At 42.0% G+C, this 26,425-nt stretch overlaps 2 protein-coding genes across 4 annotated transcripts in view; both read right to left on the reverse strand.

Moving 5' to 3' along the window:
- vps50 (VPS50 EARP/GARPII complex subunit) overlaps positions 1-16,891 on the reverse strand; it is a 38,553-nt gene extending 21,662 nt beyond the window's left edge. For both annotated transcript variants that reach the window (XM_061267126.1, XM_061267125.1), the window contains exons 1-12: positions 16,733-16,891; positions 16,014-16,082; positions 12,961-13,083; positions 12,122-12,193; positions 10,121-10,174; positions 7,222-7,292; positions 6,640-6,757; positions 6,243-6,278; positions 5,800-5,882; positions 3,183-3,225; positions 2,222-2,320; positions 992-1,132 (exon numbers count right to left, since the gene is read on the reverse strand). In XM_061267126.1, the coding sequence (XP_061123110.1) occupies positions 992-1,132; positions 2,222-2,320; positions 3,183-3,225; positions 5,800-5,882; positions 6,243-6,278; positions 6,640-6,757; positions 7,222-7,292; positions 10,121-10,174; positions 12,122-12,193; positions 12,961-13,083; positions 16,014-16,082; positions 16,733-16,765 (942 nt within the window). In that variant the 5' untranslated portion in view covers positions 16,766-16,891. The remainder of the gene's footprint in view (positions 1-991; positions 1,133-2,221; positions 2,321-3,182; positions 3,226-5,799; positions 5,883-6,242; positions 6,279-6,639; positions 6,758-7,221; positions 7,293-10,120; positions 10,175-12,121; positions 12,194-12,960; positions 13,084-16,013; positions 16,083-16,732) is intronic.
- Positions 16,892-18,068: 1,177 nt separating this feature from the next.
- Positions 18,069-23,555, reverse strand: hepacam2 (HEPACAM family member 2). 2 transcript variants are annotated; one of them, XM_061267784.1, is made up of 9 exons: positions 23,370-23,555; positions 20,835-21,188; positions 20,467-20,754; positions 20,048-20,350; positions 19,421-19,546; positions 19,299-19,320; positions 19,184-19,221; positions 18,862-18,935; positions 18,069-18,788 (listed from the first exon to the last, which is right to left on the reverse strand). In XM_061267784.1, the coding sequence occupies exons 1-9, from the start codon at positions 23,425-23,427 to the stop codon at positions 18,678-18,680; spliced, it is 1,374 nt and encodes a 457-aa protein (XP_061123768.1). In that variant the 5' UTR covers positions 23,428-23,555; the 3' UTR covers positions 18,069-18,677. The 2 variants fall into 2 exon arrangements, with proteins under 2 accessions (XP_061123768.1, XP_061123769.1); XM_061267785.1 differs by having other exon boundaries at positions 19,184-19,218; positions 23,370-23,554.
- Between the last annotated feature and the right edge of the window lie 2,870 nt (positions 23,556-26,425).

Here is a 26,425-nt window from a genome sequence, read left to right on the forward strand (position 1 = left end):
AAGTGGGAAAAAAAAAAAAATGCTGAGGTAGCAGCTCAGTATTACATGAATAAGCAACTCCGCCTGCATAAACGCAGAAGCCTTGGAGTCACTTCAACAATAAAAAAGGGTCAAATTTATTCAAATACATCCCTAAATAAATATAAATAAATGACTTGAGGTAAGACACTGAAGAGTGAGAAGTCCAAAATTTCCAGCCACTTCACCTTCGACGACTGGAGTTCCATGGAGAGAGGTTCAACAGACCAGGGGATTGATACCATGTCTGGCCAATAATGATGAGATGCTGATGTAAAATTAATAGGGCCTTACCGAAATCCTAACTGACCTCTCAGAGAGTTCTCGTCGCTATTGAATTTTAAGTCGCACAATTTAAAAAGTGACTTTAGAGGGTCTAATGTGAGCTTTCACATCCGTCAACCTTTGCTTATCATGGGAACACAGAAGCAATGCCTTTGCTCCTCCACAATTAATTTCTCGATCAGAGCAAAAGAGTTGAAAGTTTCCATTTTTGAGACTTTGATTTGAGAGGTGCTAAAACAAGTGAGTGAAATCTTCAAAAATCTTGAAATAAAAATCCTGCCTGTAGAAAACTGACGCATGAGAGCTGCGCAATCCGAACAAACAAGACGTGAAAACTATCAAAACTTGAATACGGTGCAAAATGGGGCCAAAACAAATTGCCCACTCCAAACAGGCAAAGGGAACCTTTCCCAATAACCTTTTACAACATAATCTCTGGGGGACACACAGCAATTTGCCCCTGTAGGTTCATGATAAATTGACCGAGCTACAGTTTGAAAGTGAAAGTCAAAGTGGAACTTAGTTCAAAAGGTCAGAGTGTACTATTATAATTAGAATATAAAATCATGATGGGAAAATAATGAGCGTTATTATTACTAATACTATTATTATTAAGAATTATTATTATTACTGTAAGAATTCATTTTCTTTGCACACACAAAAGGTGTTTGTGGAATCAGTCACTTACCGTACACAGATCCTTATACTGCATCTTCTGAAACTTGGTATCAGCATTGCCAGCGCAGAGCTCGACGTATCCCAGCACCACTTGAAACACAGTATTGTGGATGGCTTGGGTGAAGTGCATGTGGAGCTGGTCCATGGCAGTCTGGGGAAAGCCAAATGCACAGTGATGAGAAGGATTAGAGCAGGATGTCCTTTTCATCTACCCCTCTTTATAATTGCCGGGTCATAAATAATGAAATGATCAACTAATTAAGAGAAATTGGCCACATTTAACATGTGGTCTCCTTGGAGATGAATGATGTTGACGGTGAAAATGTCGTTGGGAAGAGTCAGAAATGTTTTGCAGCTCAGTGGTGACGAGTCATTTAGCAAGCATTGGCATTTCAGTCGACGCCTACTAGCTTTTTCTCAACGACATTGTTGTTCAAGATCTATTCAACAGTCATCAGTGAGCGACACTGTTGCTCTATGTTTCTTCATTAAGATGAACATGGCCTCCGCAGTTTCTCTCCTCGCCGTTCTAAATACTTAATAAGCCTCCAACAGAACACACGTGAAAATAGTCCTCCACTTGCACATTTCGATCTCCTAAAAAAAGGTTACGGTTGCTATTTTTGGTGTGGAATTTCGGCTTCATTACCCATTTTGAAACATTCATGTTTTTCATTACACTGGAGTAGGCCTGAGGCTGTTTCCCACCCACGTGCTGCGACGTGCTGAGCAAACAGCTACAGCGGTTCAATTGGACCAGCTTGCTTCACTTTGTTACTGGCTGCATTAAAAGCGGAATCCTCTAAAATTAGCAATTGACCGTTTGATTTTGTCTCCTTTCAGTTGTTTCTATTTGCAGAAACTCCACCAGTGAAAGCAGTCTAAATGCTCTGTATTTGATTTGGGAAGAAAGGCAATCGGATTTTCAACAGTATTATAATCCAATATTGATGCAATTAATTGAACCAACTCAAGTGAGACCGGTGGAAGCCGCGAGAATTACATTGTGCATGGAAGCTAATATTTATTCGGTAGATGGGAACATTGGCAAATTATAATCTCTACCAGTCGGATAAATTAACACAACCTTGCGATGGTCATTTAACACCTAAATTATACGCTTGACTTTCACCCCCATTCAAATGATGAAGTAAAAAATAAATGCTTGAGGCGAGAAAGAACAGCCATTTCTTGGCGTTGGACCCTTTCCATAACCTTGAAGAGGGGCCCAATAACTCACCTGTGTCTTCCCCAGCAGTGTGTAGGCCAGCTGGACCTTGGTATAGTGTGCAACGTCAAAGTGTTTGCAAGTCTTTGACAGGGCAACGTCAAGCTGCTCCTGGAGGCAGAAACACGTGGATGACAAAAGGTAGGGAAAGAGATTTCTATTAAGATGTGGGATTTAGATATAGATGTGCAGATAGATGCATGGCTCATACGCAAAGCAGAGGATAAAGTGAATATTTTGACAAGGTGGTATGAAGTAGGCTGTATTACGACCTTGCCATAGTCAATTAACCTTTTAAAACAGGGGGCTGACAGAGGTCGATTGATGTAACTGTTTTCGTTCAATGTAAGACTGTAAACACCAAATGATATCTTTAATCCACGTGTGTACATATGTATACAATACACAGATTCTCCGTCAGCACGCGTGTTGCAAACATGGTAAGCAAAAGCGTCACTTGACGTGAGGGATTGCTCTTTATACACAGTGGTTAATAAAAGGATTTTCTTTTATCAGCAAAGCTGACAGGTAAACGAGCGAGCACGTCCACCAATGGCTTTGCAATATTTGTGTGCACGCGTGCATGCCGTTTTTTTTTTTTGTGTACAGACAAACCAAAGTAATTAATCTATTCAAGCGCAGAGGCGCCGGTGCAAGAGAAAATTGTTTTGCATACCTTTTATCAGGCCATAATATCGCAAGCAAGCGCTAGATGAAACTGATATGATTTACGTCCTTTCTCTGTTATAATAATGACTTTTCGTCCTGTCAATATTTGGACTGAGGCAGAATTAAACAGTCAAACGTGTATGTGAATAAATGTGTTTTCGCAAAATGAAAGCATAGAGCCACACACTATGTGACATTAAATGCATTTTCACATATATTACTTCTCAATAACTCAATTACAGATAAGGCAGAGAGTGAGAGCGCATAGGAAAAAGAGAGAGAGAGAGAGAGAGAGAGAGGGTACCTCTATTTGCTCCAGAGTGTCTTGCAGTTTAGAATTCAATTCACTGTGGAGAGAAAAAGTTGAATATTGTGTTTAAGTTCCTTTGCAACAAACAAAATAAAAAACAATCACTTCTCAGCCATCACTTCATATATTTATATTGTCAGTATTCCTCAAGTTATGGAACTGGTACCACAACAACAACAAAACATTCAATATCATAAGTGAACATGGCAAAAGGGAAACATAGAGCTAAAAAAAATAACTTAGAACAGTGATCTCATCAAGTATTGTAAAATAGGGCAAAGTTAATCTCCAGCTCCAACTTCAAGACTCAATAGCACTCATAACGCTTGCTTATGACAAACATGAGACGCCCACGCAACCTTGAAGCATCCTCAGATGTTATCTCATGCCAAGAAAATCCTTCAAACTGGAATGCAAAGAAGCAACAACAGAATTCACATCTTATTTTGCCCATCCCAGGACACCCGTGCAATTCCCTTGGGCTAGCCCTGCTCAGCAGCCGTTCGTAGTCATCCTTTGTTCCGTCGGTCGTCTCCCTGCTTCTGTCCCTGCTTTGTTTGGGGTCTTTTTCAGGTCAGCTCGTTCTTGTGCTGGGTCTTATGAGACAGCAATTTGCCCAAAGGAAGAGAGTGTCCTTAATAAAATTGCTAATTAAGCCTCCTTGCTCGGTGCAGGAGAATGGGGAGAAGAGAGTCAAGAATCTGAAAGTCCCCACGTGTTGGTAGTTTATAAAATCCATGAATGACATCAAACTTGGTTCGTAACAAACCTTGATGGGGCAAAAATACTTTGATGGCTTAAAACTTTGTGAGCGTAATTATTGCAGAAGACTGTTGACACTACAAGGACGGTCATGAACCTCAAATCATCAGCAGTCAGTCCAACACCAATGCGACATTGGCTATGCTGCCAAAATCCAGACACTGCGGTCAAGGTTAACGACTTGTTACACAACACACAACAAAGCAGAAAGTTTGGCACGAGTACAGACAGCTGTGCTGATCTATACGGCCGACCCGTAACTATTGAAGAAGTACATCCGAGCGTTGGTGCTCAACACCCGGGGAGAATGCTTAACCGCTTTTCGTTCAGGCGGTCCAACTGAAAATGGAGCAGACGCCAACTGGATACATATCCTGCTTGTCTTAACATCATTTTAATATACAGCGGCCACAATGGCATGGGCTAGCGTGAGCAAGGTCAACGACAAGTTATTGCATTAGCCGCTTGCAGTCAGCGAGGGTTGAGGGTCTTCTCTCCCCTTTCCGAGTTTCATTTGGCTCATAATCCCTCAAACACCAACTTGCCTCGGCTGCTCGTCTTTCCAGTTCTCTTCAGCGGAAGACTGAAACCATCTTCCGCAGAAGTTAAAAGTCAGTTTGCTCATACCTTTTTCCGCTTAAATAATCCACGTACGGTAAAAGATGTTGACCAGTATTCGTGCTATATTTGTCCATTGGAGTGTGGAATCGGATGCTGACTTGCACACAGGCAGCCTTCCATGATCAGACAGAATACATAAATAACAAATGAGGAGCAAAACTAATTAACAACCTGTTCCCTGTGGGAAACTCGAGGATTGAAATGTAGTTAGGAGGGAATCGGAGTGTTTTTCAATTAGAAGTGACGATAGGTGCCCACTGGGCCTTGGGGAAAGTCCCTCCACAGTAGACTGCTGACTGGGTAAACAGACGATTCTTTTGGGGGTGCACTTCCATTTTTGCAAGCTCCCAAACCTGCATTAAGGCAGGAAGCTCAACTTTTACTATCGCCTAGTCTGTACTCTGTTGACTTCAGGGAGCTCTCAGGCTGCCTGCCCTATAGCCACTGATGTGAGCCATTTGATGAAAATGCATCGAGACAGACCAGGGGGCCGTGGAACAGTGTTCGTCAAATAACAATATTGACTTTTAAAAGGAAAGGGACAAGATCGAGGAGGGGCGGCCGTGAAACAAACCTTCCGAATAGGGCATCCGGTGGCGCATGGAAAATGTCGCTACAAGGTTAAATCAAAGTGCATTGGGCCGGCAACAACCCGCTGAGAGTGGACGATCCCGTCAGGGCCGGAAACCTGCAGGATAATGCTAGCTTGCAATGTACTCATGCCGAAAAGCGACCAGAGTACTATTACGAAATCTAAAGTCGAGCAACTCCTCGGAGGAATAATTGTTGGCCAATAAAGTACAGGACTGTTTTATATGCAGCCACCTCTTTGTCATACAGTCGACAAGCTTCCCGATATGCATTCAATTCCAATAATGACAAATTAATGTCACGGTGAAGACGGAAGTGATATCCAAGCAAATTAAGAGCAAGGGGGGGGGGGGAGAAGGAGTGTTCAGCATTGCAATTTCCAGTGTATAATGTGGGCTTACTGATCATCAGTCATCCTGTCACTTAAGCCCAATTGTTACTGCCGGAGTGTTGAGCCGCAAAGTGTTTTCTGAGCTACTTTGCTTAAGTGCTGATTGTTGTTAGAGTCAAATACTTCTTGTGTCGGATTTGCAATAAGAGTGTTTAATTCAAAGGCAGAAACGGAACTTTTTTTTTTTTTTTCTCTCTAACATCAATTTAAGATTGCGGTTCGACCACCTCCTGTTTAATACCGTACCTGATGCAGCTGTAGTGTTTGAATGTGCTGGCAGCCTTCTGACATTCCAGACAGAGCTGGATAGCGCCAGGATAGTCTTCCTCCTGGAGGAATAAGGCAAATTCAATCATTACACACAGACTTTGAAAACTCTTCAGATTAAGCTGAAAGCTGTGGTTAAGTACACATTTGATTTCATCACGATGATGTGACAATATATTGGTTGATTATGCCACTCATAAACTATGCGCAGTCAAATGCTTGGTAGCTACTCTCAATAAAAGGCCAATAAATTCAGTGTCAGTCATATTGATTTTGTCTGCTCTGGCGGATCTTCATAAAAGACAAGGCGCGTCAAGCACTTGTATGAGTTCAGCTTTGGATGCGGAATCTATAATGATATTTGACCTTTCAAGTCAGCCGTCAGCGTGTGTGTCAATGTGCGCGCGGAGGCTTTACGATACCTCGAGCATTTCGCTGAGTCGTACGTCTGTTCTTTGCTGTGAAGGCAAGAACAACACTTGAGCACTGTAATCATTCTATACTGTTTTTTTTTTTAAACAAAGCAACAAGTCCATAACATACCCAGCTATAAACAATATGGGTTTCATGAATGATCTTTTTTTTTTTAACATTCTATAGACCATAAACCCACGGTGCGGTATAATATAACAGATTTTTTCAAGGCATGCATGTTCAGAGAGCAAAATTATTATTATTATTTTCTTTTTTACCCGAAAAAAAAGCTACTGCAGATTGGAAAGACTAAAGAGAGTAGTACAAGGACGCTCCAGTTTTAGGGCTGATTCACAAGATTTTGATGAGGTTAAGGGCATTATTATAGTCGTGAATCTACTTTACCAGTGTCTTGATGGTCCGAAGAGACTTCAGCAGGCCTGTGAGGAGCTGCCGCTTTCTCTGATTAGCTAATAAGCCCAAGCTCGCTTCTGTGAATCCCTCTTTTGACACACTCAGTTGCCTAATGGGAGCAAAAAGTGACCAAATCTTTTGAAATCAAACAAATAGGTTGGCTAAGTCTGCATATCAGACCTGAACAACATCACAAGGTAAGATCTTTTGATTGCAAGGCTGATTGTGAGATAAAAAAGTGGGAACCATTTTCTTTTGCACTCGACGTACTGTGTGATTAGCATGATTTTTTTTTTGCCTTACAAGAATATAGCATCCGGCTCAAAGAACTGTTCTTCATTCTTCCCTGGAGCAAAACAGGAATCGCTTAAAACAGTTTTTTTTTAACTTCCTATTCATTTATTTAACAATGTGCTGCTTTGACACATGGGGTCAATAAAGAATTCTTTTATTTTATCGTAAGCTTCATGAATCTATTGGAAATGATAAAGAAGCATACAGGAGTGTTAGTTTATGAAAAGCATTAAGAGGATATCGATGGAACGCTGCCAAGCATACAAAGCACATCATTACCTTCTTGCATTTGTACAAATGACAGCAGCCAGCTGCAGGTTGGTCTGCAACGCCGTCACTCTCTCCAGCTCCTGAGAACATAAAGCAAAACACTTCACAGTTAAATTTCTCTTAAGTGTTAAAGAGGAGTCTGAGGCAAAGATTGATTTTTCCGATGCAGCCATTTATCAAACAAATCGCCGCTTCAACTCTGAACCGCATGCACATCAACTGCAATGTAAGCACACATTAGCGTTTGATGGCTCCTGCTGCGAGTGTGGGATGAAATTAGAGATTTGACGCCGTCACAATAAGTCAACCGTAGCTCAGGAGCAAAAAAAAAAACACAGAAAAGAAGAAGCATTTTCGTCAGAGAATGTTCATACATTATAGCAAGGCCCAATGAGCACTTTATTTTTTACAGTGTACAGCTGCCAAGGGTAAATAATAGTTTAAAAGCTTCCTCTATTCAGTTTTGTGGAAAATTTAAAGAAACGGTTGCCAAGTTAAAGGCTAGCTCTGTACCAGCAAACATAAACTGCATAATGTACATCCTCAAAACGTAAACTGAGGAAAGGTGAGCCGGCCAGCTCCTACTATGTCAACAAATAAGCAGAAATGGCAAGTTAAGGTCAAGCAAAAAAAAAAATGTTTAGTCTCACTAGATTTTGAATGTTATTCATATATTCATTAGAGGTCTTCATTCTGACCCTCCAATACATTGACTATGCAAGGCTCTGAGTATGCCTATACATTCTAATGATGGTGCTGTTTGGGTCAAACCTAAAGTCTGCTTTATTGTCAAGGATATGCAATGAAACGCCGATGAATGACATGGAATTGGTCTCTGGAGTTGGCATTTGGTAGGAATCCGCAAGTAAACACGGTTAGCTGACATTAGGCATCTATTTCATGACAGATCTATTTGCTGTCGGTTTCTAATCTCTGCAGTGAGACAGCCTTGAGACCTCAATTGTAATCGGCAAGTCCGACCACCAAGGTTGAATAAAGCTTTTTCGCCTCAACGAGGGAGGCGCAATGAAAGACGCGCGGATAAGGCTAATGAATGTGTTTCCGGTGTAAAAATAATTGAGTCCCAGCCCGAGTCCATTTCTTTTTGATTGTGTTTAGCGACCTGGTTAAGGTTCCTCCGTGGAAATTCGTTCCATCTGGGAAGCCAATTCCAATCTGACTTGGAGGAAGCAGTTACGGTGCATCAAAAGCGCTCGTCCAATGACTCTGACTTCGACCAAGGAAAAGTTGAAGTCTTCTGATGCAAATTCCAAAACACTCTTCTATTCTTCATGCTAATTAAAAATCAATTATTCAATCAAATAATCGTGTCACATAGTATTTGCATTAAAGTATTAAACATTATTGCCCCTTTACTATTTATTCACAATTTTTTTGTTTACAGTATATTTACAGTATGAGTGATTAAAAAACAACTAAACGACAGTTAAGCAATATCAATCGATGTTGATAGTTATTTTTCCAGAGCAAAATCAACTGTTTGCAAATGTCTTATTTTGATTGGCAGATTCATTTGATGATCGCCGCACTGGAAGCAGATCAATGGCAATCGCTCCGGCCTTCTTGTAACCTTCCATCCTTTCAGAGTGCAAAAGGAGGCCACGTGTCGCTAGCGGGTGTCAACAGTGATCAGACAGACGCAAGCTCCAGCAGAAGGCAACTCCATCTATTGCTATGAATCACATTAGATGCTTAGCAGAGCATCGTTTCAAGCTCCGAGCCAGGGGTTGATACGTCTGGACAAATTATGTTCCCGCTGAAGGGCGATCCACGGCACGCAAGCACTGGCGAGAGGAAGCATTGTGGCCGCGGGGGGTGTTGCCTGTTTCTCAGCAATTTACATTTCGGTTTATATCGTGGAAATGATCATGTTGAGAAGATAAGTAGAATCAAACTGGTGGAGGCAGAAATATTCCCATACAACCAAAGCTCAAATAGAGCTGGGAACTGCCTTTTTTTTGTTTTTTTCCCCCAGATGCAGGGAAATCATCATCCTCCTAAAGAATCCAAAATGAAATCTCTCTTTTGACTCATTATGACATGAATGCAGGCGATGTGGAATGTGCCCTCTGAACTCCAGAGGGCATTTCGCAAAGCAACTTTTATACGTGAGCCGAGATGGGTGGAGGCGAATGCCCCGGCTAATAAGTTCCGCTGTCATTTGGACGCGGCGGAGTCACCGGGAGGGTCACAGAAATAATGACCAGTTTACTATTCACGGACTGACCTTCAGATGGCTTAACAGCAGCAGTCATCGGATTGCGTTGACGCATTCTGCTACATATTTCCAGGAACGAAAACATCAGCGAGATTAACGACAAAACCAATTAATTGGATCTACTTGAAGGGAAATAGAACACAAAACTACCAACAGACTTTTAGAGCACCGTAAATAGAGCATGTTGAAACACACTAAAACCGGTCAATCGTATTAAATTGAATAATCTCATTTTGAACGTGGGTGCTGGGTTTCAAAATTACTCCCAGGTCTATAGAGAAAAAATATCGTTCCTGTTATAAGACAGGAGCAGATGATAAGAGCAAAAGACTTATTTTACGACATCATTCTACCTCTCACATTAACATGAAATCTCTTATACGCATTTCAGGTCATTGCAACATCATCGAAAGGAGCAAAGAAGGGATTTCCTGGGATTAAGTTTTAATTTAATTCAGGATGATAATTTGCATAAAATCAAGATCTGAACGCCTCTTCATTCACAAGGTCAACCAAGAGGACATTAACCGGGACCCAAAGACAAAATAACAATGACGATTTTAATAGCTAATTCATAAGTTAATAACACATATTCAAATTGATGAAGAATCATTTTTGCTGACTTTAACTTCATTCAGCTGTTCAACGTAAGATTTTTTTTCTTTTTACCTTGACATAAGATGGCTGTTTCTCCAGAATGAGATCAGCAACCTTTTTCGAAACCTGCAGCGTGAGAGAGAAAGAGAGAGCAGAGATGAGAACCGCTGTGTTAAAACAGAAACTTTTGCCAAGTGTCACGGTATCCTCTCAAAAATAAAAAAGTGCAGCAAAACTAAAAAAAAAGAAAAAAACACTATGCAGAGAGTATAGAAGGGACATCTTCTATACTCTTCAATACAATTCCAAATCGTTGAACCATGATATGTTACACCAAGTTAGAGTACTTACTTGAACTCTAATATACATATAAAATACAGAGTGAACTACGAGTGTACAGCTTCTATATTGTCTCATTTCTTTATGAAAGTGAAGCCCAATTGTGGTCAGTGAGTGCATAAGCTGCATCCATTTTGGACCAGTGGTGTAATTTACTGATTCAGTGGCTCACAGTAGTTTCACATAATGAGTTATATGCTCCCCTAAATTGTACATTGGGTGTTAAGACACTTCACTGCCCCTCGCAGCACCACACGCGCATACACACTAAACCCAAAGACCTTTCCCAAGAAGGTTTCAGCAACCACATGGGGTTTAAGCAAAGCCTCGCAAAGTTTTCAGCAACATGAGAACAACATCGGTTTTTCCACCATGTCATTAACACACGGGCTCTCCTCTGGTCTTAGCTTCTGTGGGGTAAGTCAAAGTGCATCTTTGGATTACGCCAGTTTCCACAGCGTCTGAGGGTCTCACAGTGCAATGCGCAAAGGCAATTAGCTGGGAGATGAACCTCTGCCGAGAGTGAGCCGGAGATGCCAATTAAGCTCAGACGCGGTGGCAGACAGACAAGGCAGATGTTCTCTCCCCAAAATGTCGATTTGACCGAAGCAGAGGATTCAGGTAATACGTACGGGTTACGCCTCTGTCTGTCATCTCGTTATGAACCTGAGATAATAGCATCTGAGTTGTGACAAAAGAGAAGCCAGTCACAGGAGACCCAGCGCATGGAAGCGCCGCCATTGCTTCTGCACAGGGATAAGCTTCATTTCACACGCCGACTACACGTCTCGGAAGTAATGCGTGCGCCGCCGCTGAGGCGGGTTGCGTACACTGTCAATGCACACGTGCACACACACAAAGGTGGTCTTTTCATTCTTGGCAGAAGGATATCAGAAGTGATGAGATGAAGCGTGATCCCATATTGCTCACGTTTATGACGTCACCGCACAATAACTCTATTCCTTATCTGGCTGCACCGAAGTAATCATTCAAAGATTTTCTCGCTCGCTAATCAAATCCTGGTGGGAAAAAAAAAACTCGATGCAGTCCAAAGCCATATGTTCATGGTGGGATGAAAACAACAGTAACGGTATTTCTTTCACTTTAGGTTTGCACACGACCTGCACGTTTACTTTCAATCTGTTTATCGAGGTATTTCCAGAAGCTCACTGCATGTCACCTGGCAAGAGCATCCAATTTCAGCAATTCATTACAATACTCAAGCGTCCAAGAAGAGGCTTGCTTTTTTATTTTTTAGGGGCGGGGGTGAATCCCATGAGCAATTTTCTTATTTTCCTCTCGATGCTTTGAGTTGCATGAAGACTATTTTTAGACATGAGCCGCAGTCATCCTATTGTTTACAAAACTTCTGAGCCCCGCAGACTGAAATAGGCAACGGCTTTATTTTCTCCATCAATCCATTTTCTGTAACGCTTTGTGGCTCTGTTTTTTGTTTTTTTTTGGGCAAATGCCCCAAGACATTGAACTGGCAAACTGTTGAAGGTGCTCCTGAACAACACGGCTGCAGTGTTTTGGCACGACTGGTCACTGGAACAGTTGCCGTGGCTATTCCCCTGAGGTGCCTGGTGACACCTCGGGGAAAGCTACAGGATCTAAAACACACCGCTTATCGGCAGCTCGGCGACTAACGTGTCGTACCCAGGAAGGAAGAGGGGCTCTGTTGGAAAGAGAGGCAAAGGAAGAATTTCAGTACAGCGTGCGTGTCTGACTTACAGCTGCCTGTTGTCTCTTCAGTCTGTCTCGGTACTCTTCCAACTCCAGCAGGTTTAACTCGGTCGGGAGTTTCTAAACAAACACAAGCAGACAACAACAACAGCAAAGTTGATTTGTAATGCAGCCAGTGACTGACGGATTGCAGACTTATGTATCCTGCTGCTTCAAAACAGAACCTCATTAGAAAAGTTTCTAGCTAGGGGGGGGCAACAAGACGTCGTGGCACTCAGGAGCAGAGGAAATATTCCAGCTAAGTATCATCATTTAAAATGATTGCCCACGAAGCATTCAGAGTTCAAGATGGTCTCACTGATCTTGGGAGTCAGTGAAATGTAAATAATTATACCTTAATCCATAGACCTTTTACGATCAAATGTAGGATGGGACAAGAAGGCAGAGGATATTTTTTAGTAAACAACAAACAAACTCAGCTGGGTAAAGAAGATATTACAATTCCATGCCCGAAGGGATGATAGGTAATTACTTTCCCCTTGATTGAGAGTCTCATTTCAGGTGGTGTGGTGAGACCAAGATAAATCTAATGAGATTTCACACCCTCCTTCTGTTCACTGGATATAATCCATCAGTCTGGTTGTCAATGGAATGAGAAGAGGAAGTGGCAGCGGCTCAGATGAGGAAACCAGGAAGCGCGGGAAACCGTCACACTTTCAGAAGCATCGCAAATATTCTAGTGCTATCGCAGGCCCTGATGGAATTACACGAGGGGAAGTGGAAACTGTGAGTCAGGCATCAATTTTACAGGGGAGTGAGTTGTCATTCATTCAGCTAGTGGAGCGCTTCAAAACTGAGACTTTTTTTTTTTTATTTTTTACACAAACCTCCAGTTCATGCTGCACCATGTCAAAAGAGTCGTTAGAGAAGTAGATCTCCTCGATACTCTCGATGATCTCTTGCTCGGCCTGAGGGTCGATGGGTTGCTCCCTGAGCTCCCGCAACTCTTCCTGAAACACATCGGAGACATAAATGTTTTGTTTTCGAAAGTTCCCGCACTAGCTTACAATCGTCATTCAGGAAAAAAAAAAAAAGGAGCAAAACTTCAAAAATAAAGCGGTTGAAATAGCATTATAGGAACAAGAGTGCCAGAGGAGTTTCAACAAGCAGGCGGGGCTTGAGGACAACACAAGAAAGGAGTTGAATGAAAATTAGATGGCGTAGAGAGGAGAAGAAAAGGAAAGGGAATAGGAATGTGGTTTGGGAGAAGATTACATGTTATTTCATTGGGCTCCTCTCTTGGGGGATATCGGTAGGGCATAGGAGGAACAAAGGGAGGAAATGAATGACTGGGGAAAAGAAAATACCAAAAGAGATTCCCTCCCTTCAGAGCACATCTGTGAGAACCTTATTGATTAACATGCTGTGCATCTGCCAAGGCTTATTGCTGCAAAATCTTTTAGATTTCAACCCCTGTCCACTGACAACGTTAATGAGCTGCTATATGGCAGCAGGTCAATAGCAAAGTGTGATGAAATGTTTGAGTTTGCATTTTGAAACAAGGAAAAGTTCATTAATTATTGCTTACAGCGAAGTCTGAAATCACTTTACGTGCACTTTTTGGATCTTTGAAGGTTGCGATATGTGGCGCTTTGAAAAAGGAATTGATGCTACCTACAGGACTGAAGGAGAATAGTAACACCGGGAACATCGTAATTGTTTAAATTATGTTTCAGCGGAATCAGCCTTGGCAGATATCTGCCTTTCACTTTTTCACGTATTAGTAAAGGACCACAAAAACAATTTAAATGGTGAGTGAGGCTGAAAAGCACCCCACGCCAAAACAGGCACAAAATATGATTTGGCACTTATGAAGAGGTCAAGTTATTTTCCAAATAATTTGGATTCATCCACGAAAGCCTCTAGATATCGGTGCCCATGGCAATCTATCATAAAACTGTCACTAAAAGGCAAAAAAATGTCAGCTTGGTAAAGGTGAAGCTGATGAGATGAATAAAAGTAGTGAAGCACAAACAAAAACAGCCACCTCGGAATTCTTGAAGCTTTACACACAGAACATACATACATACTGTACTTGAGTTCGCACATAAATAAAACATGTCACGTCGCCGAAGGCAACGCTGACTCGGACTTCTTTTACGTGTAGAATCAATACGTTGAGGCATCAGCGCATTTAAATTATTTTCCACTAAAAATAGATTTGGCAAAGTTGGACGTGGAACTAGAGGATAAATCGTTAAAAGTACAGGATAAAAGGATAAAAAGTTACAATGAATGCATTTTCAATTTTTTCCAAATTCCTTTTTTTGTAATGATGATTCCAATTCGATGAATCGTTCAGCCCTATCTTCCACAGTTAAGCTCATGCGATGTACAACTCCTAAGGTGAGCCTGATCAAGAGAACATGATGAGAATTGTGTGAATGAAGCTCTTGCGTGCAATTTGACTCAGGTGAAGAAGAGTGCAGGAGCCCCAAGGGAAATGTGCGGGGGAGTGCGTTGAGATTGGAAACGAGGGGTGAAGGCACAGGACATCACGGTCCGCCCCAAGAAAGGTGGGTGGGAAATCAACCCAAAAGAGAGAGAGAGAAAGTGAGAGGGTGTGGGAGTTGGATGACTCATTGCTGCTGGAAGTTGTAGCGGCAGGAGAAGACAGACGGATGAACAAAACAAAAAGGATGTGTCTTCTGCCCCCTCCCTCCATGGTCGTCCGCCACCCTTGGACTTGCCGTAATGCGCAAAACTTCCAGCCATCTCAACCTGAATGACTCAGTAAGAGACTATTTTGGAGCCACACGTGCGACCAAGCTTTGATCAAATTCCACTTTGGACGTGAGGCATGACTAAAAAAAAAAAAAGCTTCAACCTCCATGCAAATCCAATAATATTCACGTCTTTCTTTTTTTTTGGGGGGGGGGGGGTAATTACAAATCTATTTTCATTCAAATTGCAGGACACTGAACAGATGCTACCATAGAATCAAAGGGAATATCAAAGCCTCGAGTGCTCGCTGAATGTTGACAATCAGGATAAGGATAAAATGGACCTTGACAACCGGGAGGATTGTGAAAATAAAAGAGTTCCGGAACAATGGGAGCTTCATGAAAACTCTCGTGAGACAGAGATGAAGGTTAAGTTAGGAAGCTGAGGGACCTTATTATTTCCAAGATGGGAGCGTCTGTAGAGACATAAATGCAGATTATTTAACTTTTACCATAATATTATTTAACACAACCAATTATCAAAAAGGCTTGTGCCTTTTCCGAATGACATAAAGTGAAAACCATCATTATAGTATATCCTCACATTTAATTTATGACTGTGCATGTGGCATCTAAACGAGACCTGCGCTGTGTTAATAAAGCAAGGAGAGCCCCTGCTGATGGAAAAGGGTAAATGTAGCTTGTAGCTTAATCTACTATTAAGTATTTTCTATTTCTATTTCCCTGTGGCTAAATTTGTCAAAAATAACACATGTAAATAAATTACTTTAATAACTTATTATATATTATGTCCCGCATCTTAAATAAAAGTGAATTTATTTTTTCAATATTTTTGTACATATAGGTCGGATTAAGTATGGGAAAAAAGTTTGTCAATTATTTATCTAGGTCTATTGTTTTCTATACAAAAATCTGGAACTCAAACAGGGATGTGTGGAATTTTTAATTCCATAAACATTCCCATAATTGTGTTTGGTCTGAGTCTAAGATCTTCCCAAACATTTTCCGACCTGGACTACAACCCTGTCATTACCATCTTAAATTTGCTAGTCATTTTTTTTTTATGAGGGTGATGAATCAACCATCAGTGAGCCAGATGTTGCCTTAAAACTCCTTCAGGAAAGTAAGAAAAATAAGATCCCACTATACAACAACCATAGTATGGATCTCAAAAAGACTGGATATATATGGTATACCTTGCTTGGTATCTTAAAGTTCTCCACAGGACTGAGGTCCGCCATGCTGTCCGGAGGGCTTTTTAGACCCTGTCAGAAATAAACAATATTAGATTCAAATACAGTTGGGCAATTCACTTTCATTTTAGGAATTGATTTGAGATAATAGTTTAAGGGAATCTTGTTGATCAGCTTCATACTGGACATCAAAGCGATTCCCTGCTGACATAGTAATAAACATAGTAATGACAATCATAATAATAATAACAATAATAATAATAGTAAAAATAATAATAATACGAGAGGTGGGAATAACAAAACTTGGTTTTCCACTGTCATGTATTTATAGATAAGGAAAATAAAATGTGAATGTTGTGCAAATATTACGGCCACTTCAACTTGTACGAGATGAAGAGTATGAACCACGGCAACGGCTTTTTGTTTATTGAAATGTCTTTGTACCAAACCAACATTTATAACAGTAATTAACAAGATATTATTGTATTGTTATGTCCGATATATACGAACGTACAGTAGCTTACATTTGGTGAGCTTTCCCCCACATATAACAGGTTTTAATGTCAAGACAATTCAAGAGTATACACCGGGCTATCCACTTTAATTAGTTACTATATTGACACCTGTCAAATTAGCACCTTAGCCGTTGTGCTAGCAGATTCTCAAGCTATGTCTGCGATAAACGCCCAGCAGCTAATTTTACGGAGAGTTACTTCACATACCTGCCGGGCCATGAGAGACTTTATCTTTTGCATTGTAGCGCTGAAATGTGGCCAGTGATAATATCAATGGATATTGTTCCAGCTATGTTGTCATTTCAGCGATACGCCTTGATCAATACGGCGAGAGCCATGTTTGGCAGTCACGTGACCTGCGAACATGGACGCTGTTTCCCTGACTCATCCAATGCATCATGGGAAGCGTAGTTTTTTGTATTTTGCTTAACAACTTACCTGTTTTACGGTATAATAGTCCTCTTTGCAATTTTGGCAACCACAATATATTTTAAAAAATGACTGATTGGCACCTCAAAGGAAATCCAAACTAATTATGTAGTCTTGTGTTGTTGTTGTTGTTTTTTTACTAGAAAAGCTGTATGACATCTATGTTACAAAAAATACCAGTCTGCGTGGAGCAAAGGCTTCTGCTGCCTTCACAACACCCTTTTTTGTTGTTTATTCATTAGTAAACACACATCATTACTCTACTAAATTGATCACATAAGTTTCTATTTTTGCCAAACAAATCATGCAAAGGACTCTACTGACCTCTGCTGGGGAGAAAAAGCACTGGCTTTCCAACATGCATGTTGGAAAAACCTATTTCTCCATGGATGTGAATGGTTGCTAGTAATGCACTGAATAATGTCAAATATTTTGAACGAATAGCAACTACCATTGAACTACAATAGCGTAACTGTACCAATTACCAACATTGCTCCAGGGTTATATTGGTTAAAAGCAGCAGACACAATGAGCTACAGTTCCCCCTTAATGAAGCCCCAGGCTATTTCCCAGTCAAATGAAGGTGAGCAAGCTCTCCTTAGGTGTTAGGCATTCAGCCAAAATGAAGAGCCTCTCTTCAAGCATACTCTGTTATGGAACAGATGGTATGACCCAACCCAGGGACACTACTGAATAGCTCATGGGCAAGGTCACAAACTAATTAGAGCTTGATTTAATTAAGTGTTCATTGTTATTCATACATTCTCATGAATGTTAAAATTTCTTGACAGGTAGATTAATCCTTGCCCCACATATGGAGAGGACCTCTACAGAACTAGCTGTGGGCTTGTCCACCAAATGTGCTGAAGCCAATGTGCACCTCTGACCTCAGTGTATTTTTGTCTGGTTGTCTCACAAGCTGTATACATTTTATTTCTCATCTTCTCATGACAACGTGCCAACAGAGGCAGGTGGAGCGCGCTCAGCATGCTGAAGCATCTGTCTGCTCCCGCATGTGTCTCACCATCACAGCAGGTACATTGCATACCAATTCATCATGTCTATAACCAAGCAGAGTAGTCTGCAAGGATTTCAAATCTTTCACAACAAGCTCTTGGCATCCATCATGTCATACTGACATATTTATTGAAATTAAATTAAAAAACCAAAAATGCAAACTATACATTAATTAAAAAAAAAAACAATCATTCAGCTTTCGTATTTATACACACACAGACAAATGCTACATTTATAGAACCAAGCTGAAGGGTTTCAAATAGGAATAAATAGATCCGAAGAAAACATAGAAATAGAATCATACAGGTGTTTTAAAAGAATCTCAGTATAATCTATGTACAGTATTTACAGTTTTTCATCTCACTCTTTCATTAACATGTTACAAAAAATACCGGTCTCAAAATTCACTTTCCTTTAGGAACAACATGAAATGAACATTTTTTGGTTCATAAATTTGAGCTCTCTCTCTAGGTATGCTTACGTTGACATCACCCTGTGTATGTTCATCTCAAATTGAGTAAATACAGTCAAATTAACCAAATAAATGATCTGCCTTAGCATGTGGACCACAACAGCACAATATGATTGTGTACTGGCACAGGTCTCTATCAGCTCGAGTGCAAACAAGGAGTCAGCGGTGCCTTGGGCTTTGACAAGAGCCTCAAAACAAACACAAATTGAACTTTTTAAGTTGATGACTTAAAAGTCACTCAAGCAAACTCTGGCCAGGGGTTTCGGGAACATGCCTGATCACATCATAGATTGTGGTGTGCATATCCTGGACTGACTCCAGGTGAGCCAGGGATTTGCTTGATACCTGCAGGACAGTTTGGGGAAATACATCAATTTAACAGCTCTTGCGTGTGTGCGTGAAGAAGATAAAAACATACCCTAGCAGATTCTATGGTCCCATGTATGGAGACAAATTCATAGATACCAAAGTCTTCAGTTGCATCCTCATGGCCTGTTAATGAAGATAGTATTCCATTATTATTGTTTTTGGATCATACATTACAGTTGTTATTTAAAAAAATAAAACACTCATAATGTACTGTATAATCTATATTATTGAAATAAGAACTGAATTGCAGGAATGAGCTCAAATGATGAGTGAGTGAAAATTAAGAACTATTGTCTTTGTCTAGATATGAAAGTATGTGATGAGCGATGAACAGCAAAGACTAATACACGTCTCCAAAAGAGTTCTGTTACCTGATCGATGTGGTCGTTCCTGATCAGAGATGAGTCTGCTAAACAGTTATTATAATTAAAGTATTTTCACTTTTAGCTGTATTAGTTCAATATAATAGTTTGATTTTATTCTTACCTGTTATAAATTCTCATGAGCACTGCAGATAAGATGGAGAGAGGAAAAGGAAAAATAAATGCATGAGAAACTTGTAAATGTAGAAATATAAATGCAACAGTTAGCAGAAATTGCCAACTAACCTGTCTTTGGGTGACAAGCTTTCTTAAAAAAGACGAGCAGCATGCCACCGATGATGAACAAAGAACACACAGTAATAACAGCCAGCGGGGATACGCCATTGTGATCCTGGGTGTGCTTATCTTTTCCTATAAACAAACAAACACAATGGTTCTACTAACGTTCATCATGCACGTGGGCTTCAATCTGTACATATGGTCAGCCATTTGGATTTGATGATGAAAAACAAAAGCCATTTAAGTCACAGCAGCTTGTGTCGACGAGTTAAACCCTAACCAGTAATCAGCGGGAGCCATCGCCTCGCTTTTCTCGACATCACCGTGACAACATATCAACGTTCAGCGTTCGGCACGCAGAATCCCGCCGTGCTATAAAACCTTGTCAGCAAATACAACAGCTGTTATGCTGTGTTGACTTTCCCACACACGGGAACTTTAATACAGACTGCAGGCGGTGAAACCTAGCAACGCAGATAAAAATGCTCTCTTCATGTTTCATGGTAGTCATAATCCGGTTTCCACTTCCCTGCTGAGCACAGAATCGGTGGTACGACACTTAACCTATTGTGCGTATGTTTATCTAATGGGTATTCCCCGAAACACTTTTCCTTCCTGCCATTTTCCACCCACCTGTTCCCAGGCTGGCGACCACCAAGGTAAACTGGGTCTCGTCTTGCTTTTGCGTCACATTGTTGAAGGCGCGGCATAGGTACTCCTCAGCCTGGGCCAGTCTGTAGGAGAGAACCTCCAATCGCGGGCCCTCGGTGATGACCTGCGTGGTCGTGTTGGGCCCCTTGGAGATCCACACGTAGCTGTTGGGGGGGTTGGAATCAGCCTGGCAATCAAAGAAGACCAGTTCTCCAGGGTTGATGGTGAACACCCCCCCGGTGCGGAGGCCTTGCTCGGAGTTCACCTCTAAGTTGTACGGGCCATCTGCAGAGGGCAGAAATTGGTCAGGAAAGATTTTTCTGTATTAGCCACCACCCAAATCATTGCACAAAATGAATTTCTTTGTATGAGCTCGACGATGAAGGCAAACGTCCACTCACAGTAAACGGTGAGCTCCTCGGCTTTTTCGCATCCCTCCTGGCTGACGGGGTTGCTCGCCACACATCGGTAACTTCCCTTGTCCTCTTTTTTAATCGGACTGATGAGCAGCGTGGATTTGTCTTTGGAAAAATGATATCTGTCACTGACACCCAGGAGCTTATTGTCTCTGTACCACTGAAACGCAACCCTTGTTCCTCTCTCCACCGAACATGTCCACGTCACGTTGGCCTTGTCCTCAACCAGCGCATAAGACGGGCTCTTCTCAATGATCGGAGTGGATACAGGAACTGAGAAGTAAATAGAAAAGTCTACGTTTCGAGATTGCGACCAAAAAACGTGACATGAAATGATGTGTCACTCCACTCACCATCAACAGTGACACGCACTGTCCTCTCCTCTTTGAAAATCTGCCCCGACTTGTTAAGAAACACCACGTTGAGGTTGAGGTGATAAATTCCCTCGTCACGCTGGTTTAATTGCCGTATCAGCAAAGTCATATTGGGCTCTTTGAACGAGATGTGGTCGTGGTAAATCATGTCGGGGATGTTGGAGACTTTGGTAAATGTCACCACGGTGGTCCTGGTGCCGCTCGTCGAGGTGTGGGACCACGTTCCCTGGATATCCACCTCGTTCAATTGGAAGTACACCTCAACGGGCAGGCATAAGGACTTCCCTTCGATGCCGTGACGGGTTGATGAAGGGACGTGGATGAACTTTGCGTCTGTGAACGAACGGTAAAGTGGAAAAAGGTCATTTTTCAAGGTCATCTTCCCATGTCTTTATTTTGCTCCAACAGGCTTAATCAAAATCATGTTGAAGCATTAACGAGGCCTATCTGCATCCTTTTTCTCCAAGTTGTCCAGATCCTCAAACTAATGAGTTAATATTGACACAGCTCAATGCTGCCATTGTTGTTTGAGGAGAACAGGACCTGTCTTTCAAGCTAACGTCACGCAAAACAAACACAGCGGCTGTCTAAAGTCACTGAATAACTGTTAATCCGGAGCACCTCGCTGTCTGCTGTTGAGAGTAGTTGCCAGGGAAGCTTATCTGCAGGTGCTTAACAAATTACGGCGTCAACAACTGATGCTTCTAACCGTGCGTATATCGAGTTCATTCTGTTTTTTTCAGTCCTTTATCGTGTTACATAAGCATCGTTAATATTTCATCTGAGCTGGCAGGAGACTCTTCACAACTACCCATTGCTTCTCGGCACAGTTTTCGTCTTGTAAGTTGCAAAAGTGGAACGGAGTTGTTTCTGTTTGGATGCCAGACTGAGAGCAAACAGCATGTGAGGGGGTGGTGGTAGCGTGAGGCACTAACTTGCAAAGAGACGCTCACGCTTTGCTCACTTGGGTTCTTCAAACTGTCTTTTTTTTCCCCATTTCTCATTTCACTCAAAAGTCAATTCAATACATACTCATAAAACAAATATGGTGTGAAAAGTTTCACTCACACATGCACACACAAAATGCTACTTCCTCCTAATTTACTCCCCGTTTCCATCCTGTTTATCACAACTACCGTTTTCTTTCATGTATAATGCGCCCCCATGTATAATACGCACCCGAAAAATGGCATGTCGATGCTGGAAAAAAGCCTGTACCCATGCATAATAGGCACCCAAATTTTGACTCCTACTTAAGTCCGTGAACGTAAAATTATTTCAGAAAAAAGATCATCTTTGGGAACAACCGGATGTTATTCTGCCGGTCAGTATCACTCCGCATGCGCTAGCAAACTCAATAGCAAAGAAATGTTTCGGATTTGTGTAGGGTACATTGTGACAGCAAACGAGCAGGTAATCGAGCAAGCGTCTGATACGAGAGCGTGTTTGTATGGAGCGTGTTTGAAGTGAACAGCAGAGAAGAAAGCGCATCTGTAATGGCGGCCTCCGTATGATATCCGGATAAAAAAAATAAAAATTGTACCCATGTATAATGCGCACCCCAGATTTTAGGACAATAAATAAGTTACATTTTGCGCATTATACATGGAAAAAAACGGTACTCTACTGGCCGTTCCGTTGCAGCACCCACACCCTCGCAACATGTCAACTCTCTGAGGCCTGCAGGCGAGTTTCTGTGTGTTGCGTGCACGTGCGTTGTCACAAGCCAGGCGTGTGCCTCCGTTCACACCAGCTGGGATCTAGTGAAAAGACAAAATGAGGACAAGTGTGCCCAGCCCGCTGCTTAACTGTTGTCCCCAAACAAAGTGGTCATTGTTGTGGTCATAAGCTGCTGTGGTGATGGTGGATATTATACCACACACACACATGGAAACACACTTTCAAGGTAACGAGGGGCAAACGTGCACTTTTAAACAATTGGAAGTGAAGGCCCATACATACACACACCTGCCTCTTATCACCTTTGCAACCATCTAAGCTGTTTGCACACTAAATAAAGTCAGCCGATGCGTGTCGAAATGCAAGTGTATACCAGAGATGAGACACTTGAGGATTTTTTTTTTCCCTAACTTAAAATTTGGGGAGAGTTGACATTGTTGATGCGTTGGGTTTAAAATGAGTCACAGAAGAGGGATGTTGCTCACTTCTTCTTTCCACTGACTTGTTTTGGTATTATTTTAGAGCTGGCGGTATTCAAAAGGCGAAGTGGATTATGGAAAGCGTGTGTAAATAAACGAGATACAGGCCACGCAAAATTCTCTTCAAACAAGTTACTTCAAACAGTGTTGTTAACACATCAGAGTAGAAGAAGTTAGTTAATAAAGAGGAATTTTCGTGGGGATAATAAATGAGAAGGATGCTCGGTACTAAGACTGCATCTCGGACGTGTGTTATTGTTGAAAACAAATGCCGCACTTAGCATTTTCTCCCAAAAAAAACTTTCCACCTGTCCACGTTCTACATCAGTCACATCATCCCAACAGCAGCGCTCACCTGTTAGGAGGACCAGCAGCGAGCAGACACAAAGGACCGTTCCCCCCGTGGCCTCCATGGCATCTTATCCTCTTGGGACTTGTGCAAAATGAGGGATGAAGGAAGGAGGCGGTAGAGTGGTGGTAGAGCAGGGAGGAGAGAAGTGTGACTGGTTGTGGTGACTACATTTGCCAGGGAAATGAGAGGAGCTAGCTTCGACGGCAAGGCCCCTCCCACGTGACATCAGGTAGGGGAAGAAGAAGTTGTCCACCTGGCTGAGTGACAGGACAGTACGCACACTTGCCTCGAGGCCGGGGGTTTCATTTCGTCTGGGAAACTGAGACGTCAATGTCTGAATGAACAGTTTCGTCTTCAGGGTGGAAGCCGAATCGTGAAGGTTTGGGGAGGGGGGGGCGGAAAAAGCAGCAACTTGGTTTGGCTAAAGCTGTAAGATCATTTTGTAAACGGCAAAAATGATACTGCTGATCTCACACTGATCTTTAAGTTAAGTCGTCAGGCTGAACGAGATATGTGGCTTGACAATAGTTTTTCATCCCCTCAGGAAATGAAAATATTAAAAGACACGTAGAGCACATGGCTACAGTACTCGTGGTAAATTGTGATGGGCAGCCCTGTCATTGAATATGTGCTGAAAGTTGGCACTTATCTCAAGAAGGAAGCCATTGTTGGCAGTGCAAATGAACGCCGCATTTGGTGATGGCACCATGGAGAGAAAATGAACAATCGGGAGTGGAGGTTTATATAATGCACTCACACAAACATTCAAACACTTGAGCAGTGTACTTGGAGTACTACGTAATTTAGGGGGTGAGTGTTGGTTTATTTTTTTTTATTTTTTTAGCATTTGAAAGAATGGTTCCAGGTTTCCAGGCCATTATAAATTTCTCATGTTATTAGTGTACAGTATTTGGAAAAAGTTCAAGCAGAAAACAAGACTTTTCATACTGTAGTTATTACGGGCTTAATTGTTTGGAATTTTTTTTGATGCGAGTTGCAACTTAACCAATAGATGGAGTCCTTGCATCATCCCGATCGAACCAAATCAGCCACCGAGTCATCATGGCAGCATTTCAGTGTTGGTTAATGCTACATTTTGTCAACTAAGCCTATTTGTTTACTATTTGCACTGTATTGTATTCTCATACGGCGCCACTTCCCAACCTAAGGCAAACGGAAGTCATGAGACTTCCAATGTGTTTCAACATCCAGTTTTATCTTCCAATGACAGCTTGGAAGATAAATGTCAGTTATCATCTCATTCATTCCTGATCTTGTGGATGTTTCCTAATTTCTTTTTAGGGCGGATCATGTGATTGTAAAAAAATACTTGCACCAGTTTGAGCTTTATTTGACCATGCGATATCACGACTTATTCAACAAGAAGGAAGGCTATTGAGGAACACAAATGAAACATAAGGCTGTGACCTTTTGACTTGGAGAGAGGGACTGACTAAGTAGCAGAACAATATGGTCACCATAGTCGCATTGGGAGAAATCCTAAATTCACATTGAACTCTGGATTATAGTCAAAGTCAACTATAGAAATCTTTACTGGTTCAGTCAGGAGCTAAAACCTTTTTGTGGGTCCTTTTTCTCCATCGCCATCATTCCTGCTCACTGGAAGCCTTGGCCTCCATCTGCAGACACTCAAAGCAGACACAGCACAGCAGCCCACATCAAGGCCACACCATTGGAACGTGTGTGTGTGTCTGTGTGTGTGTGCAAGTGTGGTGCAGTCATTACAGTGGGGCCGCACGGGGTGTCATTGGCCCACTGCGATACAGGCTCACATTATTTTTGTCTCTGGGTGGTATATGGAAGATAAACGCCGCTGCGTGGTTTTAACGAACGGACTTTGATTCTGCCTGCGCATTTGCAAACACCTTCACGGGCACGTTATAGGAAAGACCAGTGAAAAGCGAAAGCGGACCTTTGAGGTTGTCGATGAGCGGTTTCTGATTACAGCTTAAAAAGTTTTTTGCTACTTGAAATAGAGGGATAGATTTAACAGAAGTAGCAAGGCCGCAAAGAGAAGGGGTGGAGATGTTTGCACGGTATGTGAGTGATTTGATTGGATGGCAAAGTTCCATTCACACGCTAAGATTTCGAACAGAAGGAAACTGGGAATGCTGGATGTACTACATGTTGTGCACTGCGTGGGTGTGTGCACATACATGCCCTGCACTCGAGTTTGCACCGGAATGACTCTTTGTTGACCGCCGCACCGTTGAACCTTTGTATCTCTCTCAGACGAGGCGGCTCCTTTGTTCTCGTGAAGCGAAACAGGAACAGAACTTCATTCATAATAATCTCGGACTTTAGAAGTACATACGTATGTCAATATGCAGTGAATGGGAAACAAAAGCAGACGTCGCTGAGTTTCACTTCTTTGGAGAATCTAACACACACACGCACACAGCTGTGGTGTGTTTGTGTGCATGTGACACCGCGTCTGGTGGAAAGAGCCTAACCCTTTTAACGCATTCCATTATCAAGCGCCCACGCACTCACCATGTGACCCGCAGTCAATGACAGGAAGTGAGCCAATGTCAAATCCTGCTGTCTGTAAGCCAGATCCTCTTCTTGTCAACGTAACGCGAAGGCTATGCTTCAATCATACGAACGAGTGTGTATTCATTCAAAGTCACACGTGAGTCGTAACGGCGGTTGGCAGCGATAAAACGCGTTGTTGACGTTTGCTCATTTTGCCCGCGAGGTTCTGTGAAGAAAGTGCAAAAACAAATGCGCTCACTTACAGCAGGTGTAACACGAAATGTGGAGCAAATGAAGAAACAGCCAATCTTCTAAATATGAAATTTGTCAACTCCAGACACGAAGGGTGTCCAATGTCTTCGTTAACATTCACCGCGGGCATCGAAATGAAAGTGAACATTTATTCCCTCGCAGCGTGGACTCTTTCATTTCCCCCGCGGAGTGAGAAAGGCAAAATCCCTTTCATCCAACACACACATCTCGGAAAAATGTTTACCTCGGTGCAAATGGCACAAACTCCACTGGTGTCTGAGGGCATGTGTTTGTGCGGCTGCTTGCACGTG

The sequence above is a fragment of the Syngnathus typhle genome, linkage group LG20 (genome assembly GCF_033458585.1).
Source record: "Syngnathus typhle isolate RoL2023-S1 ecotype Sweden linkage group LG20, RoL_Styp_1.0, whole genome shotgun sequence".
Taxonomy (NCBI): Eukaryota; Metazoa; Chordata; class Actinopteri; order Syngnathiformes; family Syngnathidae; genus Syngnathus; species Syngnathus typhle.

Excerpts from the sequence above, each read along its gene's own strand:
- hepacam2 (XM_061267784.1), bottom strand. The coding sequence starts at position 23,427 with ATGGAGGCCACGGGGGGAACGGTCCTTTGTGTCTGCTCGCTGCTGGTC. Across the intron at positions 20,351-20,466 it reads CGAGGAGCTCACCGTTTACT|ATGGCCCGTACAACTTAGAG; the intron begins GTGAGTGGACGT and ends TGCCCTCTGCAG. Across the intron at positions 18,789-18,861 it reads GGACCATAGAATCTGCTAGG|GTATCAAGCAAATCCCTGGC; the intron begins GTATGTTTTTAT and ends ACTGTCCTGCAG.